The sequence below is a fragment of the Curcuma longa genome, chromosome 16, assembly GCF_044706935.1.
Source record: "Curcuma longa cultivar G26 ecotype Majalengka, Jawa Barat chromosome 16, ITB_CL_G26_1.1, whole genome shotgun sequence".
Lineage (NCBI taxonomy): Eukaryota > Viridiplantae > Streptophyta > Magnoliopsida > Zingiberales > Zingiberaceae > Curcuma > Curcuma longa.
The window spans coordinates 9,503,963-9,520,844 of NC_133876.1; the positions used below are offsets into that span (position 1 = coordinate 9,503,963).

Sequence of the window (16,882 nt, forward strand, 5' to 3'; positions counted from 1 at the left end):
TCGGATTCCTCCTCTCTTGCTTTTCTTCGAAAATACAGGTGATGTTGGTCTAGTGGTGTGTCTGCTCCCATGTCCTATGATTCAAAACTCGTCAGTCAGGGCTGACATTGTAGGCGTGACCCCTCTGACGGTCAAATCAATAATGGGCTGAGGTGCGAAGCTCACCTGTATGCACGAGAATGCAAAAGAGCTCGAGGAAGAAAATGGAGAAGAATAGTCTTTGCTTAAAAGAAGAAAATTATACTTTCACTTACCTTCGAGAAATCTTATATAACCGCAGAGGTGGAATGCCCACGTAAACTATCCTGCAAGCCCTAGGCAAGCCATGGGGAAAATCGTATTAGTGGAGCATCGCCCGTTGGTCGGTCACACACAATGGATTCCACGTTAGGAGTGATAGTCATTGGTCCATACTCCTAACATTGTCAAGTTGTTATCCATGTGTCGCTTTCCATGTAACTGCCTAACCAGGGCCGGTCTCATGTTAGTAGATGTTGGAGGTTGAGGTTAAAGAGAGCTTGTTCAACCGGAGTTTCTCATTATCTAGGAATCCTTGTGACCGAGCAGGTAGAGGGGGTTGGGGCTTGATGGGGGCCTATTGTTAAGGAAGGCGTCGACCAATGTACTGTTGAGGATCGGTGCGTTCGCTAGAGGGGGGTGAATAACATTTTTCGATATTTCTTGATCTTTCTCTGCATAGAGATTAGCGGAAGCAAAATAATAAAAGAGATAAAAGATCACAACGCTAACCCGGTTCGATTTACTTGGTCTCCACCTCCGCAGAGGTGACTAATCCAAGGATCCACACAGCCCACACACCCTTTTCACTATGAAAAGATCTCCTTCACAAGAACTCTTGAAGGCGGAGAAACCTTTACACTTGATCTCTTCCTCTTATGAATAGAAAATAGTTTTGGGAGGAAGAGTAGAAAAGTAAAAGACAGAGCGTTGAAGATCTCACAAAAATGTACTCGAAAAGAAGAAGTGCTCTCTTCAATCTCGCAGCTGTCTTTTATGCTTTTCGTGACATCAGTCGACTGCTCCCATGGCCAGTCGACTGATGGGCTTCAACGGCTACAGAATCTGCATTAATTGCTGCATTAATTAGCCCAACGTTTGAATTCCAGTCGACTGCTCCTAGCTAGTCGACTGTCTTCTTCTGGCTCGACTGATCTTTCTGTGTATGACTTATTCAGCCATCAGTCGACTGAAATTACAGTCCAGTCGACTGATACTCTGATCAGTCGACTGAAAATACAGTCCAGTCGACTGATACTCTGATCAGTCAACTGAATCACCATTCCAGTTGACTGACCAAGCTGAAACTCCCTTTTCAGCTTCTTCTTCAGCCCTTAGCCTTGACGCAAACCTTCAAACGCCTTCCACAAGCCTCATGCCCTTCCTTGCACTAGCTTGAGATGTTTCCCTCAGCTTCGTCGTGCTAAGTCTTCCTTTACCAAGAGGCCGCGCCTCCGGGACTTCATCTTTGCCAAGAGGCCGCGCCTCCGGGACTTCACCTTTTGCCAAGTCTTCTAACCTGGACTTTCCTGTGAACTCAATTCACACGCGTTAGATCACCAACATTGCCTAACTTAAACATGTTTTAGCCAAACATTAAAATCCAATAATGCTTGGGGCAAGATTGCACCAACAATCTCCCCCTTTTTGATGTTTGGCAAAAACCTTGTTTAAGTTAGGTCTTTAAATATGAAAAACATAACAACATGGCATAACAGCATGATCATGATAAACATGATAAGCATGAATCATAAAACATGATCTAACTTAAACCATCCTTCTCCTAACTTAAACATCTCTCATTTCTCCCCCTTTTTGACAAAAATCAAAAAGGTAATCTTTTTATCCAATGATGATCATACTTCCCCTAAAGTAGACCTCCCCTAACATCATTTTACCAACAATATCTTTGGAAAGTTATCAAGTTCATTCCAACCCTTAATCATGTAAGTAAGGTGTAAAAATATAAACATGAATTTCACTTTCTGATAAGTCTTTAGAGTCTTTACATTAAGCCTATAACATGATTGAAAAGTTATAATCCACTAAAATAGTTATTTGATACAGGGTTGACAATACTTCAAACTCTTAATGGCACAATCACTTTGTACCTGTTGGCGTTCTGGATCTCCGTCCTGCGATCCGGATTCTATCCGCTCCTAGAAGCATAGAACCCCACAGGACAAAAATTTATCCCGCCCTGGATCAATTGACAAAGTCTACAAAAGACCAAGTCAATTAATCCTTCAGGATCGCCGATTCCTAAATTATTATCTACGGTTTATTTAACTAGTTCTAGAAAATTAAAAACTGCGGAAAAATATAAAATTTACCAGAACCTTCGAAGATGACCTCGGAGCCTTCCGCTGTATTCCTTTCTTCTTCCTGGACGTTGGGTGGACAACGATCCTCCAGAAATAAGAACTGCAACCTCCGGATGACTTTCTCTTGGATCGATTTTCTTCTTCTCGTAGCAACTTCGCCTTGTCTTGTTCCCTTGCTTAGATCCGGCCACCACTTGGACAAAGAGGTTCGGCCACCTCAAGAGAAGAAGGAGAAGGGGCGGTGGAAGAAGAAGAAAAAAGAAAAGGAAGAAGGAGGAGGGGTTAGGGCCGGCGGCACCAAGGAGAAGAGGAGGGTTTCCGAAATCGTTTCGATATAACTTCTCCTCTCTTGAATTGAATCAATTGTTGCCGCCCACCCCCTCTTCTTTTATAGCCTCACGCCCAAGACCAAGCACCTCTTGCCAATTCTAAATTTTTCTATAATTTTGATTGATTCCATGAACCAATTCTAAATTATAGAAACTTATTGAATCCTGGCCTTTAGATTGCCTTGCTTGGTTTCTAGCCGTTAGATCTTTTCAGAAATAATTAAAAGAATTATTTCCAACCTTATCTAAAGTGGCCGGCCATATTAATTAATTCCATGAATTAATTCTATATTAAAAAGGAAATAAAACTTAAACCGAAGAGATCTCATCCATCGGATGCAACTTAATCTCATCTAACGGTTACGATATAATCTCCTTTAATATAACTTGATCTCTTCGATCCAATGGCCATGATTAGATCACTTGGGCGTGTGGTTCAATGAACCATGTCTGGTTCACCTCGTGAACCGGTTCTTCCTTCCAAAGAGAATTAAAACCGAACCGGATAGATCTCGTCCATCGGAGACGACTTAATCTCATCCAACGGTTCTAATCTATTCTCTTCTATTCCTCTTTATTTATTTCGATCCAATGGATGCAACTTGATCTAATCCCACGGATACAAGCTGATCTCATCCATTAACTCATCCTACGGTCGAGAACTAATCTCATCCAACGGTCGAGATTAAATCTCATCCGACGGCTGAGAACTAATCTCATCCGTTTGATTGCATCCTTTTGAAGATGTCTTTAGGCTACAGCGGGGACCTCGAGGAGGTATTGGATCTGGCCTTCTGATGGGTTTCGGATCCCGTATTCAACCCCGAATACACACCTACATCCATCAACAACGATCCATTCCACTAGAGGATCATTGTTGCACTACCAATCCAATCCCCAAATTACATTATGGGTTCCTTCTTATTATTTTATGCATTGCTCCCCGTGTTTAAGATATCGTATGTCCGTCAATTATCTGAGTTCACTGACAACTCAATAATCGACATCTAAGACCTTGAATAGTACCACTCAACCTTATTGTCAGCCGGACCAAGTCCACTTGCAAGATTTGACTTGACAATCCTTATGAGCTCTCCAAGGGGACATCATCAGCCCTACTGGGACACGGATTCCTTCTATAATTAATGGCACACCGTATAGATAGCAACATCACCCAACTTACCGAGAATATTTGATCTGACGGAAAGATCTCACCCTTTGGTAAATCAAAGCAATAATTACTAACTATAGGTGCCCATTTATTACATCGGGATTAAGAGTGCATAATTATAATAACAGAGGTCTTGTTCAATTTGTGAGTCAGAGTAAATCGAACAACCTCAATGGTCCTACTCAATACACACAAAGTGCACTAGTGTAATTCTACAGTCAAGACAGACAGTCACCGAATTACACTACAACCGTTCCCGATGGTTTGTCCAAAGCCATCTTGGTTGTGAGCCTTAGTTTATAATTCACAAGGGACTGATAATCATGGTCTTCTGTGTCTCACAGACACCAAGTTATCTACAATGTGAATTAAGAGGACTTTATTGCAAAATATACTATTGCAATCATTTGACCAAAACATGATTCTTTATTTCATAAATGTTTTATATACAAAAGACCTAGTCTTTTCAGTATACTTCCTAACATACTATCAAGGAAAAATATGAATTTATGAAAAATAATTATATTTTATAAGTTTGATACCAAATTTCAAAAATCGTTAAATTCTTAATGACATAAAAGCTTTATATTAACATTCTTGATGATTAAGATTGTCAATAGGTAGACATTACTAAAATTTTCATATGGGCTTATGAAATATATCTAAATTGTAGATTTGGGGTCATGATTGAATATGTTTTAAAAATGATATGTTAAACTACAAGAACTCCCCCTAAATCCATACACCATCCTTAATTTAAATCAAACAAGAATGCAACATATATTAAAAGAAATTGGATAAGAGAGAAAGACATATCATATAATTGTTAAGTTCATATACATAGTAATCTTTCCTAGGGTCTTGTGAAATGAAATGTAGGGAATCGTTATAAACTAAAATTCATCACTCTACAAAGCATATGTCAAGTCTCTTTAGAGTCTTATGAGCTATAAATCCTAGTCATGAATACTCTTTCATTAGCCACATCACTTCTCACTCCCCCTTGATAATTACCCCTAGTTATAACCTTGAATTGCTTGGAGTTTCCATTATTTCCTTACTCATACAACATGAAATACATCACTCTTTGGGACCTAAAAACTTGATTCACTCACATTTTCTAAATACTTCTTGGGAACCCATGCTTGTTTTACCATTCCTTTAGTGACTTGTCCAATAGATGAGGTTTGTCTTCCTACTAAGGAAATGTATGCAAATTCTTTGGGTTTGTATCCTAATCCTGCCTTGTTATAAACCGCTCTTTGGTTATTTAGAATCATAGTCGTTCTTGCCTCGTTGGTTAGTAGGAAGAAAATGGACGCAATAACTTTACCACTCCAGACTTTGTAGTTCATGAGAATGCCCTATGGCCGTTGGTGCAGTTTTAAGCAAGTGATTTGGGTAGCTGAGAAGAAGACCTAATCAAATTTTTTTGGGCGACGAATTTGATCATTGATTTACTGATGATGTGTATTAGCTAAAAAAACTTTTTGATGATGTATATTGATGTAAGATGATGTGTAATGTGTATTGATTTGATCGACTCATAGGAGCTAATAAAGAAATATTATTATTATTTTTTTCAAAATAGCGACGGATTCTTAAGTTTCGTCGTTAATTAGCGACGGAATTTATGATTCCGTCGCTATTTTTTTGCGATGGTAAAAAAAATCCATCGCTAAATAATTAGTGACAGAATTATTATTTCCGTCGTTAAAATGACGTCAGCGACCAAAAAATGGACGACGAGCTATTTCGGCCATTAATCGGTCGCTAATCTCGATTAGCGACAGAAATAATCCGTCGCTATTTGCCAATATTTTTGTAGTGAGATGAGCCAGTTTCGAGATAGAGGATGAGATATTGTTGTAGTTTCGGCATAAATCTTAAACTTGAATGGGAGAGGGAAAGACGCTGGATGACCTTGGAAGTTTCGACAAAAATCCTGACGCTGGATGACAGAAGGAAATAAAATGTTCTATGCGTAGAGTTTCCACTTCGAATTTTACTTTAATTTCCTCAAGATGAGAGAGAGAAGAAATGTAAAAATTATATAGATCCAAACTCAAAAAATATTTTTTAAAAAAATTGTAACTCTGATATTTGAGCACTATTGACGGAAGTGAATTATAGCTCGCCCTTTCGAATTCCACTTATTTGAATATTGTGTTGTAAAATTAATTATTATTCTTTTTATTTCCTCTATTCTTTGTGGGAGCCACTTAATCCACCCAACAAAACGGCGTGTAACCGTACACTAGGAAGTGGGTTCTTTTTTTCATTTCCTTTTTCTTTTAAAAATAAAAGGCAGCAAATGATCCAATCCAAGAACATGGAAAATATATATTAAAATTATTATGATTATATTGCGTTTTTATTTAGTGGAGAATAATACTTTATTTATTTATATATATAATAGCGATCTGAATCTTCATGCTGCAAAAGATTGGAATCCGCCAATCTAGCGGCCCCACACGATCGGCCCCCCGACCATCTGTAGAGAGGTAAATCACGGTGAATGCGGGACTGACCAGGGCATGGTGGCCGAGGGATTTGGAAACATGGCACAGATTGATGTTATCGCAAATGCAACCATGAGCCCTCGAACCGCCCACCTCATGCTGCAAGCATCCATGCCCTGACCAGCTGACCCCGCCCGTGGGGGCACGATCTGAATCTTCAGTCGACTAAGCAGGGGGCGGCGGCGGATATCGAAGCACCGGAACCAGGCGGAGCTCCTCCTTCCTCACCACGCTCGCCCCGAATGCCTCCGCCATATCCAGTTCCTCCGCCGCCGTATTCACTTCTCCTCCTCCTGGAAGCTCCCAGTCGAAGTGGAACAGCAGCTGAGCCAATGCGAGTTCCACCGTCGCCATCCCGAATGCCATCCCGGGGCATATCCTCCTCCCGGCGCCGAACGGAACGAACTCCAGGTGGCTCCCTTTGTAGTCCACCTCACCGTCCTCGAACCTCTCGGGCCGGAACCGCTCGGCGTCGCCGCCCCAGTAGAGCGGGTCCCTCCCTAGCGCCCACACGTTGATCACCACCCTCGTGCCAGCTGGCACGTCGTAGTCCAGTACCTGGCACGCCTCCTTCGCGACCCTCGGCACCAACAGTGATAGCGGTGGGTGTAGCCTCAGGCTCTCCTTGATCACTAGCTTCAGGTAATGGAGCTCGCCGATGACTTCCTCGCCGAAATCCCTGCTTGTCCTTCGCATCATCGCTTCTCGCACTTCCGCCTGTGCCTTCGTCATCACGGTAGGGTTCCTGATGAGCTCCGACATCGTCCATTCCACAACCGTCGACGAGGTCTCCGTCCCTCCCGTGAAGACGTCCTAAACACGATTGGGTCAGAAATTAATTCCCCCAAATTTGTTGGGCAAAAAGTCGAATTTTGTGGAGTTCGATCGGTTACCAAAATCACAGCTTTGATGTTGTCGAATGTGATTGGGGTTTCTAGGGTTCCGTCGTCTTTTAGACGAAGTAGAACATCGAGGAGATCCTCTTCGTCCCCTTCGCTCTTTCTCGATTGGTGCTCTTTGATGGTGGCGTCGAGAATTTCATCCACTTTGCGGTGAAGCTTCTTCAGCTTGGAGGCGAGTCCGGAGATCGAGGCCACGAACTTCAACGACGGGAACAGATCCGCGGCGCAAAACCCCGACGCGAGCATCATCACCTCCTTCATGGTCTCGACGAACGCGTGCTGGCTATGGCATCTGAAGCCGAAGGAAGCACGGGAGACGATGCTGTTCAAGAGCGCCGTGAGCTTGTGGTTCACGTTCATCGGCTGACCGGATGCCGCCGCGGCGTCGCGGATGAGCTCGGCGACCTCTTCCGCACGGATGGCGGAGAATGACCTAACGCGCTTGGCGCTGAAGAGTTCGGTGGCGCAGATCCTGCGCATCTGGCGCCAGTAGTCGCCGTAGGAGGAGAAGGCGATGTCGGAGCAGCCGTAGCAGATGATGGAAGGGGCCAGGAGCTGGGGGCGGTGTGCGAAGTTGAGGTCGTGGCTCTTGGTGACCTGCAGGGCGGCATCTCGAGAGGATACGATGGCGAAGTCGACCTGGCCAAGGCGGAGGAGCATGAGGGGGCCGTGGACGCCGGCGAGATCGCGCAGGACACGGTGGGGGAGGCCGCCGCGAAGTTGGTGGAGGTTGCCAAGGACAGGTAGCTTCGACGGGCCGGGTGGGAGGCGAGCGCCGCGGGAGTTGGAGAAAAGCTTCCTCTCTGTGCCGATGAGGAAGAAGGCGAAGAGGAAGAGAAAGAGAAAGAGGAAGAGGATAGGAGAGTTAACTCAAATTAATTTTATATAATATTAGTATGACAATGATAGTAATTAAGATATTTTATATAATATTAATATGACAATGATAAAATATTAAATACAACATAAAATTTCAACACGACTCATATTTGGGTTTCACCTTCATACTTTGTTTGTGTTATATTGGAATTTCATACTGCATTTTCATATAATCTATCATTGCTCATCACTAATTTAAGTTAGAAAAATGATATGCTACATGAAAAATATAGTATGAAATTCAATATAACACACTCAATTTCATGGATATGAAACTCATTGTATGGAGTGTGTCATGTTAAATTTCATGTTACATTTTTCATATAGTGTATCATTGTTCTTTAAGTTAAATATGATTTTTAATTCAAATCTTCATAAACCAACCATCCAACCAACTACTTTGGTAAAAAATAAAATTCATCACTCCAACAGTCATACATAATTGAATATTATTTTAATTTTATCAAAAAATCATCCAACCAACCAACCAACATGACAATGTTGCACTCCACTCGCTAAATAATAAGACCTTGCAAGTTTTTGACTCACCCTTCTTCCTTTCTCATGTTTACTAATTACTTTCCTTCCTTCGCCTTGCTGATTGGTGTGGTGCCAAGGACTCCGAGGGGCACCAAGCAGCAATTCACATGGCACTCACTATCAATCCATCTCAAGCAAGTTTGACTTTAGAGCCTATTTCAATCAACTTGAGCTTAAATGAAAGTTTCCGTTGTGTTTATCTACATACGAGCAATATAATTAATGAATCTGTAGTTTATGCAAAAATAATGATTTTTAAAGGTGTCAAAAATTGATCTGACCTATCAATCCGATCCAATTCGAAAAAAATAAAGTTAGAATTGAGACTTTTCAAGTTCAAGTTAGATTCGAGTTCGAGTTAAGGATTTTGAATTGGTTTAAATTTGGATCGATCGGATCAATTCAGATTGATTCGAATTTAGGATTTAAGGAATTTTTTAGAGTTAAATTAAATTTTATTTTAAAAATCAAGATATTTTATATAATATTAGTATGACAATCCTAAAATAAAAATAAAGAATTATCAAAAAAAAATATTTTAAAAAAGCTTTTCTTTCGAGTTAGATGGATTAGGTGAGTTATACGAGTTCGGGTTCATGTTTAGAATTTTGTGTTCAGGTTGGATTTGAATTAAAAATTTTTGATAATAATTTTATTTCAATTCAATTTGAATCTATCCGATTCGTCCGAATTGACATCCCTAATGATTTTAGAGCAATGCTTCAAACAAGCTCTGTGTGAGAACAAAAAAAATACAAACTTTTTGTTTGGTTGTCATTAATTACCTAACTTAATTAGAGGGCATCACATGAAACAACAGTACTAATTAGCTTCCATGGCTAACAAGGCGCCACAGAAGTAGGAGACTGTATATTAAAATAATAAATTTATTATAAATTATACGGTAGTAATACTCACTGATTAATATCATAATTGAGATGTTTGAGCTCATATTTATTTTTAAGATATAAAATTTTTGATTTTTTTGAATGATTAAGATCGATTTCATCCAAAAATAACCTTAAGAATGATATCGAATAAGGTCATATGTGCTGATTTTAGTTCTCCGGATTATATCCATGCCCTCAAACATTAGCATCGATTTTTTCTACTCAATTTGGGCATGAGACATAATATTGAAAACTTATTATAATTGCTACGACGATGATACTCAATGACTGACATCACAAATGTGTTCTTGGGATTCTCATATTTCTAAAGATATCAAATTTTTTTATTTTTTGAATAACGAAGGTCTATTAGTCGATTTTCGATGATACTCAATGACTGACATCACAAATGTGTTCTTGGGATTCTCATATTTCTAAAGATATCAAATTTTTTTATTTTTTGAATAACGAAGTCGTCTATTAGTCGATTTCGTCAAAAATCGACTGATGGACCTAAAGAGTTCGGAATGATATGAAGTCATATCATATGTGCCCGCCTAGTTCACATGATTAAATTCATGCCCTCAAACATCATTGTGACATATCATATTGAGAACATGGTCGGGGGGCCGATTTTTTAACTCGATTAAGATATACAAAATGATTTTGAAAGTTTATTGTAATTCCACGACAATGATACTCACTAACCGACAACACAAATGTATTCCTCAGACTCTCATATTTATAAAGATATCATATTTTTTATTTTTTGAATGACGAAAGACAGTTGATTTCGTCCAAAAGTGATTGATGGACCTAGAGAGCTCAGAGTGATATGAAATCATGTCAAGTGCTCGTCGTCTAATTCTCGTGATTATATTCATACTCTCAAATATCATTCTAATATACTATATTAAGAGTAACGATTTTTTCAACTTTAAGCATGAGAAACAATATTGAAAACTCATTATAAATGCTACAATATTGAAAACTCATTATAAATGCTACAATGATCATAGGAAAAGTCAGGGAGAACCATTAAGTATTATTTAATAAATAAATAAATGAGTAAAAATAATTTTATTTATCTGAATATTTTTCGGTGCTCATTATTATTATATTTCATCATGTCCTATTCTATGTGGGTCCGGATTCTATCATCCAATCAAAAATTAATTTGTATTTGCAGTCGCCTGCAGCCTACAAGAGAAATCCGCGCGAAGAGCAGTCGCCGTCGAGCTCTGGGAAATGGAGGGAGGCGGCGCCGGACGTTGTGTTGGTTGTTGGTTGATGCGAGCGAAGTCAAACCAGATCGCCATTTTATGCTTCCGATCGACGAATCGCGGCTTCTCTTGCACTCCATTTCTTCCCTCGTTCTCCAAATCGGAGCTTGAGCTGCGCGTGGATTGGATTTGGGAGGTGGTTCGTCGTCCCGTCGTTTGATTTTGTTCTGTAAGTCCAGAAGATCCTCCTTTGGCAGCCATTTTACCCTATCTTCGCGTGTTCTACAGCATGGAGATTCTGGATTTGGAGCGGTAAGCTCTCAAAACGGTAGCTCGATATTGTCTACAGTTTGTCAACCAAAACTTGGTTCGGGGGATGAACTGTCTTCTGCAGAAATTTTTGATCTGATAAGCGGAAAGATCGGGCATTTGATGAATTTGAGGTGTTCTCGGTCGGTGAGGCTGTTTTCCCCCAATTCGCAGTTCATAAAGGTGGAGATTGGGGGTCGGTCGCCGATGAGTCCACCGGCCATCAGCACCGTCTGCTGCTGCGTCGCCAAAGGCAGCAAGGTGATCTATTTCTACAAGAACGCCGGCCAGGAGTTCGAGGCCCTCGCCGCCGAGTGCCTTCAGAACGCCCCGTCTTCCATTACTGGTACTTCCACACCGCCGGAATGAGGACCTTCAACTCATCTGCTCTCTAGCAACAAGATTTGCCCTGAAATCTCACCACGCCACAATTCATTGATGGGACTTGCATGCGAGCTCATTGGACTCTGGTTTCTTAGAGTGTGGAAAGTTTTCATCAAGATCATCCTCTTCTTCAGGGATTGAAGGATTGTCTTTTCCTGCTGATTGGGACTTCATCATAGGGTCGTCAGACTCTTGTTTCCAATGGTGTGCAAAGTTTTCATCAAGACCATCATCTTCTTCAGGGATTGAAGGATCACCTTTTCCTGCAAGAACAATTGATGAGGCAAGAAAGTATCTCAACATTGTTATTACAATATCAAATGGTTGACTAGCATTTTAGTACCATGAGAGTTTAAATCAAAAAATAGCCCTTTACTAAAGCTTCAAATGACAACATGGATGGTGGGACAAAAAAGAAAATACGTACAGTCAAAGCAGGACCTATTATCATTTTTTCCTTGTAAATTAAATCACTTAGTAGCTTATACGGTATTTTTAACCAATATGTTTCACAAGGCAACACAAAACAAAATATAAGTGCAACCTTAATAAACTATTGCGCTTAAAAAATAGGTCCGCTCAAAAATTTATACTTAATTTGAACAAAGATGGAAGAACCAACTGCTGAGACCTTCAACCAAGAATTATACCTCACAAGGTATGGATTTGATTGAGCTCTATGGAAACATAATATTGTCATTTTTAAATAATTTAAACATGTGGTTCACTCTTGTTATATTGCAAACATATGAATGGCTCAGTATCAAAAAACCTTTCTCAAAATTTTGTATTTCACAAAACAATCCGCTGTCTGCCCAAGATTTTGGCCTATTAGTAGTCAATAATTGTGTTTTTCTCCTTTTAGCTTCAACGACAATTAGAGCATCAAATACAACAATCAGTTTAAACTTATGTTCCCCCTTTTACTATCAGTGCATGTTTCTTCATAATCATAGCACTGCTGATGAGGCTTAGATATGAAACAACCACTTGGCTTTCAACTACTTCAAGAGCTGGTATTGTTTTACTGTAGTATTAGCTTAAAATTAATGCTCCTCCTGTTGTCACATGTTTATGTTTGGTTCTTCAAATCATCACACTGTTGACACGGCTTAAAACACCTTGACATAATCTAAACAGATAATATTGCCTCATTATTGAATGAACCATTTTCTGCCTAAACTACAAAAAGAAGACACCGATCTTCTATATAAATTTAGAATCTCCTTCAATACTCTGAACAGAAGATAAACTAACTTGATATCATGATATCCAACTGCTAAATGGCATATTGAAGTGTACCTTTGGATAGCTTTTTAATGTCATTTATATGAAGGGAATAAAAAACACCATCTGCGTATTCATATTGATATACCCAAGTACAGATATGAAGAACATATAGCAAGTTCAGAAATGTATTAAGAATGGGTACAACAACGTTTATCCATCCACACGAACAGATTCTGAAAAACACATTTTTGTTGAGAAGAATAAGCATCTGGCATTCTCAGAATCAAGAAAGGGAAAATGATGTTTTCTTTCAAATGTATTGCTACCATGTTAGCAAGTTCAAAATTTTCCTTATTAGGATCATCTATCAACAACATTTTTGAAGTGACAAGTATGGAATGGCAAATCTATGAAATTTCCTCTCTTTGAGCAGAATCCGATATCGTGCTAGAACCCTAATATTACAAAAAAAAAAAAACCAAGGGAAAAGGGAGAAGGTGAAGCCTTTACCTGAAGAAGAGGAATTGCCGTGGTTGTTCTTCTTCTCACCGCCGACTCTCACCACAGCAGACCGGAACCCGGAACCCGGACTCCACCTCCGCCCCCTTACCGATACACGGACCTTGATCCCTGAGAATGCTTCTCCGCCGACGATCGCTCAGCCAGAGGCAGAAGAGTGGAGCGGGGCTGATCCGCCCGTCACGTTATTCCTCGCAGCTCGGAGTCGGTGAGAACGCTGGTGGCGGCCGGTAAGCCTCACAAAACCTAATCCACTTTAATATTGGCAAAAACTTAATCGTCACTATTCTACGGTCAGATACGATGTGGACATTGATCCAACGGTGAACAGTGAAGGGAAGCACGGCTTACTCTTTGCTTCTCTCTCTACAAACCGAACCGAATCGGTCGAGACATAAAACAAAATATTTATAAGATTAATTATCAAATCCAAGGGACTAATAGATAAATCTCAATAATATAGGTATGGAAATGAAAAAGTGCGAGTCAACAAAGGTCAGTGTTTGCACCTACCCCCGATCTACATAACAAAACGAGACTTACTGTTTTCACCCACGAACGTACCTTATCATACGTTAGTCAGATATATAGCCATGAGTTAATTAAGTAAATTAAAATACTAAAAAATTAGGGCGAAGGTAACTATTGTGGTGGTTGGTGCGCTGGCGGTGTGGCGGTGGTGGCGGGATGACCACCACAATCGCCTTCTCCCGGTTCCCATTAAAAGCCCATGGGACGGTCCTTTCTCACCTCGCACTCGCCCCGCCAACCCTCACCTACTCCCCTCTTCCTCCTCTCTGACCTACTGCTCTCATGGCCGGCGACGCTGGGGATGGCGTAGTGGTGCGGAACAAGCAGGTGCTGCTGAAGAACTTCATGGTCGGATCGGCTAAGGAGTCCGACATGGAGTTGCGCGAGGGCACCATCAGCCTCGAGCTTCCTCCCGGGACGGAAGGCGCCATATTGGTCAAGAATCTCTACCTCTCGTGCGATCCCTACATGAGGGGGCGGATGAGGGAGTACTACGAGTCCTATATCCCGCCTTTCCAGCCCGGGAAGGTACTATACCTCCCCGTCTAGGGTTTTGTTCCGCTTTCCCTTAAATCGTTCTCGATTTGGCTATTCTCTTTGTCATTTATGTGTTCTCCAAGGCTGCTTCCTCCAAATCTTCATCGTCCGTTACTTCTCCAGTAGGCTACAGAATTTCTAGTTACTCTTAAAGAAGCTCCTTTTTTTTATGAAAAACCATGTTAATTTTAATCATTTAGGGTTTTTTTTAAAATCAACAGTAAGTGAGTAATTTTGTTTCTTGATAGGAACAAAAGGAAGTATAGAGCCCTAAATTAGGCAAAGACTCACTAGGAACAAACATCGGCGAGGAATTTCTGTGAGCTAAATCATGCTTCAGCTGAAAAGAACATTTTTTATTGAAATTTGATTACTTTTCTTACATTGACAAGGAGCTTCTGTGGACTAAATCATGCTTCAGCACAAAAAAACAACCTCAATTATTTGTGTGTTTGACCATTTATAAATAGGTAACGTGAGTAGGTAGTTTCAGTACGATCCACATGCTTCAAGATGAATATATTCAACTATAGTGCTGAGATAGGATATGTTTAAAATATAAGATGGAAAACTACAAGTTAGGTTGAGATATAAACAAAGTCTAATGCATTCAAGCTCTGGTGGGAATGATACCATACTGTTTAATGTCTAAGATTCTTTTTGAATTAAGCATTATACAATATATACTTTAATTTCTTATTACCAAGTCGCATGCATTGGTTCGATTAAGAATATGCGATCATAAACAATTCAGGATCATGATTTATTTGTGTTGCTGTACCTATTTGGCTCTTTGTGCATTGCATAGTAAACTAGAACCAAATTGTCCTATTAGATACCATGTTCCCCAGCTATGGTTATTCAAAGTCATCTGATGACAACCTTTTGTTGTTCTCATGAAGTGCATAGAAGGATTTGGGGTGGCCAAAGTGATTGATTCCACAAACCAGAAATTTGGTGTTGGTGATTATATCACAGGACTAACTGGCTGGGAAGAGTACAGTATTCTTACAAGGACCGAGCAGCTGAGAAAAGTTGAAATTCTTGACGTCCCTCTTTCATACCACGTTGGACTTCTTGGTAAGCAACTCTTCTTAGCCTGGGCTTAAATGACATTATTTTGCTAAATTATGGAGTTAAATGAAGCTATATTCACCTCTGTTTCCTTTTCTTCTTTTTGTCATTTCTACTCAGTTATATGTATAAGAAACATGGTTTGAGAAAATACCTTTTGGAACAGGTATGCCTGGTTTTACAGCTTATGTCGGCTTCTATGAGATATGTTCTCCAAAGAAAGGTGATTGTGTCTTCATATCCGCTGCATCCGGAGCAGTTGGCCAACTTGTTGGTCAGCTTGCCAAACTACACGGTTGTTTTGTCGTTGGAAGTGCTGGGTCAGCCGATAAGGTATCGCGGTTTCTTAGTGAAGATTATATATCTTTGTTTTTATTTCCCACATGACTAATTCAACTATATGTCAGATTGAACTTCTGAAGCACAAGCTAGGATACGATGAAGCATTCAATTACAAAGAGGAACCTGACCTAGTTGCAGCCCTGAAGAGGTTAGTATCACCCATCCACATAAGCGAGTGTATCGTTGTACCAACTTACATGTCCAGTAGCTTATGCGTCATCGGAGCATTCATCTTGCCGTGACTTTTATTGATGGCCTTCATTCATCTTCTCAGTTATCCATGTAGATCAAGTGTGTACTCAAAACTTCTCTCATGTCTGACACCAGGTATTTTCCCAAGGGCATCGACATCTACTTCGACAACGTAGGTGGAGAAATGCTCGATGCAGCCCTCGTCAACATGAAAGTCCATGGACGAATTGCTGTATGTGGGATGGTCTCTCAAAGTGCTGTCTCTTATCCTAAGGGTATCACCAACCTGTACATGCTAGTGACCAAGCGCCTCACCATGAAGGGCTTCATCCAGAGTGACTACCTGCACTTGTTCCCCCAATTCTTGGAAACCATATCAAACTTCTACAAGCAAGGGAAAATTGTTTACATAGAGGACATGAACGAAGGGCTGGAGAACGGCCCAGCGGCCTTCATCGGACTGTTTTCTGGCAAGAATGTTGGCAAGCAAGTAGTCCATGTCGCGGATGAGTAACTGAATTCGAGGTCTATGCATTCCTCTCATGTAATGTTGAGTAAACGAGTATCTATATATTGCACAAGAGGCATATTGATTGTACGCATTCCTCTTGTATCGTTTGATTTTTGATTAAGACACAATCTATTTAGCAAATATGAAAAATTGCTTCAATAGGGATACTATCTTATGAGTTTGCAGGAGTTGATGCAATGAAAGCTGCTAGCTAAAAGTGTAACTTATATCTTATGTGGTTGCCAAAATGGTTATGCTCTGTTTTCGTAGTATATTTTTTTTATCGGATACAAAATAATTCTTGGATGGATATAGAATTCATTCATTTATTATTTTTCCAATAGGTAAATAAAGAAGAGGATCGCAAGTTAATTCATTCCTTTTCTAAACCGCACTTTGGAGGGAATAGAGCATTAAGCATTCACATTTGAATTAGGGTTCACATTTGGATTAGG

General features: G+C 40.3%; 2 protein-coding genes and 1 pseudogene across 2 annotated transcripts; 1 reads left to right on the forward strand and 2 right to left on the reverse strand.

The window, feature by feature from the left end:
- Positions 1–6,182: 6,182 nt before the first annotated feature.
- Positions 6,183–8,119, reverse strand: LOC141847694 (premnaspirodiene oxygenase-like). The gene is made up of 2 exons (XM_074735759.1): positions 7,258–8,119; positions 6,183–7,177 (listed from the first exon to the last, which is right to left on the reverse strand). Exons 1-2 carry the CDS (start codon positions 7,924–7,926, stop codon positions 6,530–6,532), a joined length of 1,317 nt encoding a protein of 438 aa, XP_074591860.1. The 5' UTR covers positions 7,927–8,119; the 3' UTR covers positions 6,183–6,529.
- A 2,438-nt stretch (positions 8,120–10,557) lies between these two features.
- Positions 10,558–14,055, reverse strand: LOC141847033 (uncharacterized; annotated as a pseudogene).
- On the forward strand, positions 13,985–16,654 carry LOC141847702 (2-alkenal reductase (NADP(+)-dependent)). The gene is made up of 5 exons (XM_074735769.1): positions 13,985–14,299; positions 15,211–15,388; positions 15,549–15,715; positions 15,790–15,872; positions 16,052–16,654. Exons 1-5 carry the CDS (start codon positions 14,054–14,056, stop codon positions 16,428–16,430), a joined length of 1,053 nt encoding a protein of 350 aa, XP_074591870.1. The 5' UTR covers positions 13,985–14,053; the 3' UTR covers positions 16,431–16,654.
- Positions 16,655–16,882: the final 228 nt, after the last annotated feature.

Bases quoted from the DNA above. Each gene is read 5' to 3' on its own strand.
- LOC141847694 (XM_074735759.1), bottom strand. From the start codon at position 7,926: ATGCTCCTCCGCCTTGGCCAGGTCGACTTCGCCATCGTATCCTCTCGA. The intron at 7,178-7,257 runs GTAACCGATCGA...AATCGTGTTTAG, and splicing joins ACATCAAAGCTGTGATTTTG to GACGTCTTCACGGGAGGGAC.
- LOC141847702 (XM_074735769.1), top strand. From the start codon at position 14,054: ATGGCCGGCGACGCTGGGGATGGCGTAGTGGTGCGGAACAAGCAGGTG. The intron at 15,716-15,789 runs GTATCGCGGTTT...ACTATATGTCAG, and splicing joins GTGCTGGGTCAGCCGATAAG to ATTGAACTTCTGAAGCACAA. The intron at 15,873-16,051 runs GTTAGTATCACC...GTCTGACACCAG, and splicing joins CTAGTTGCAGCCCTGAAGAG to GTATTTTCCCAAGGGCATCG.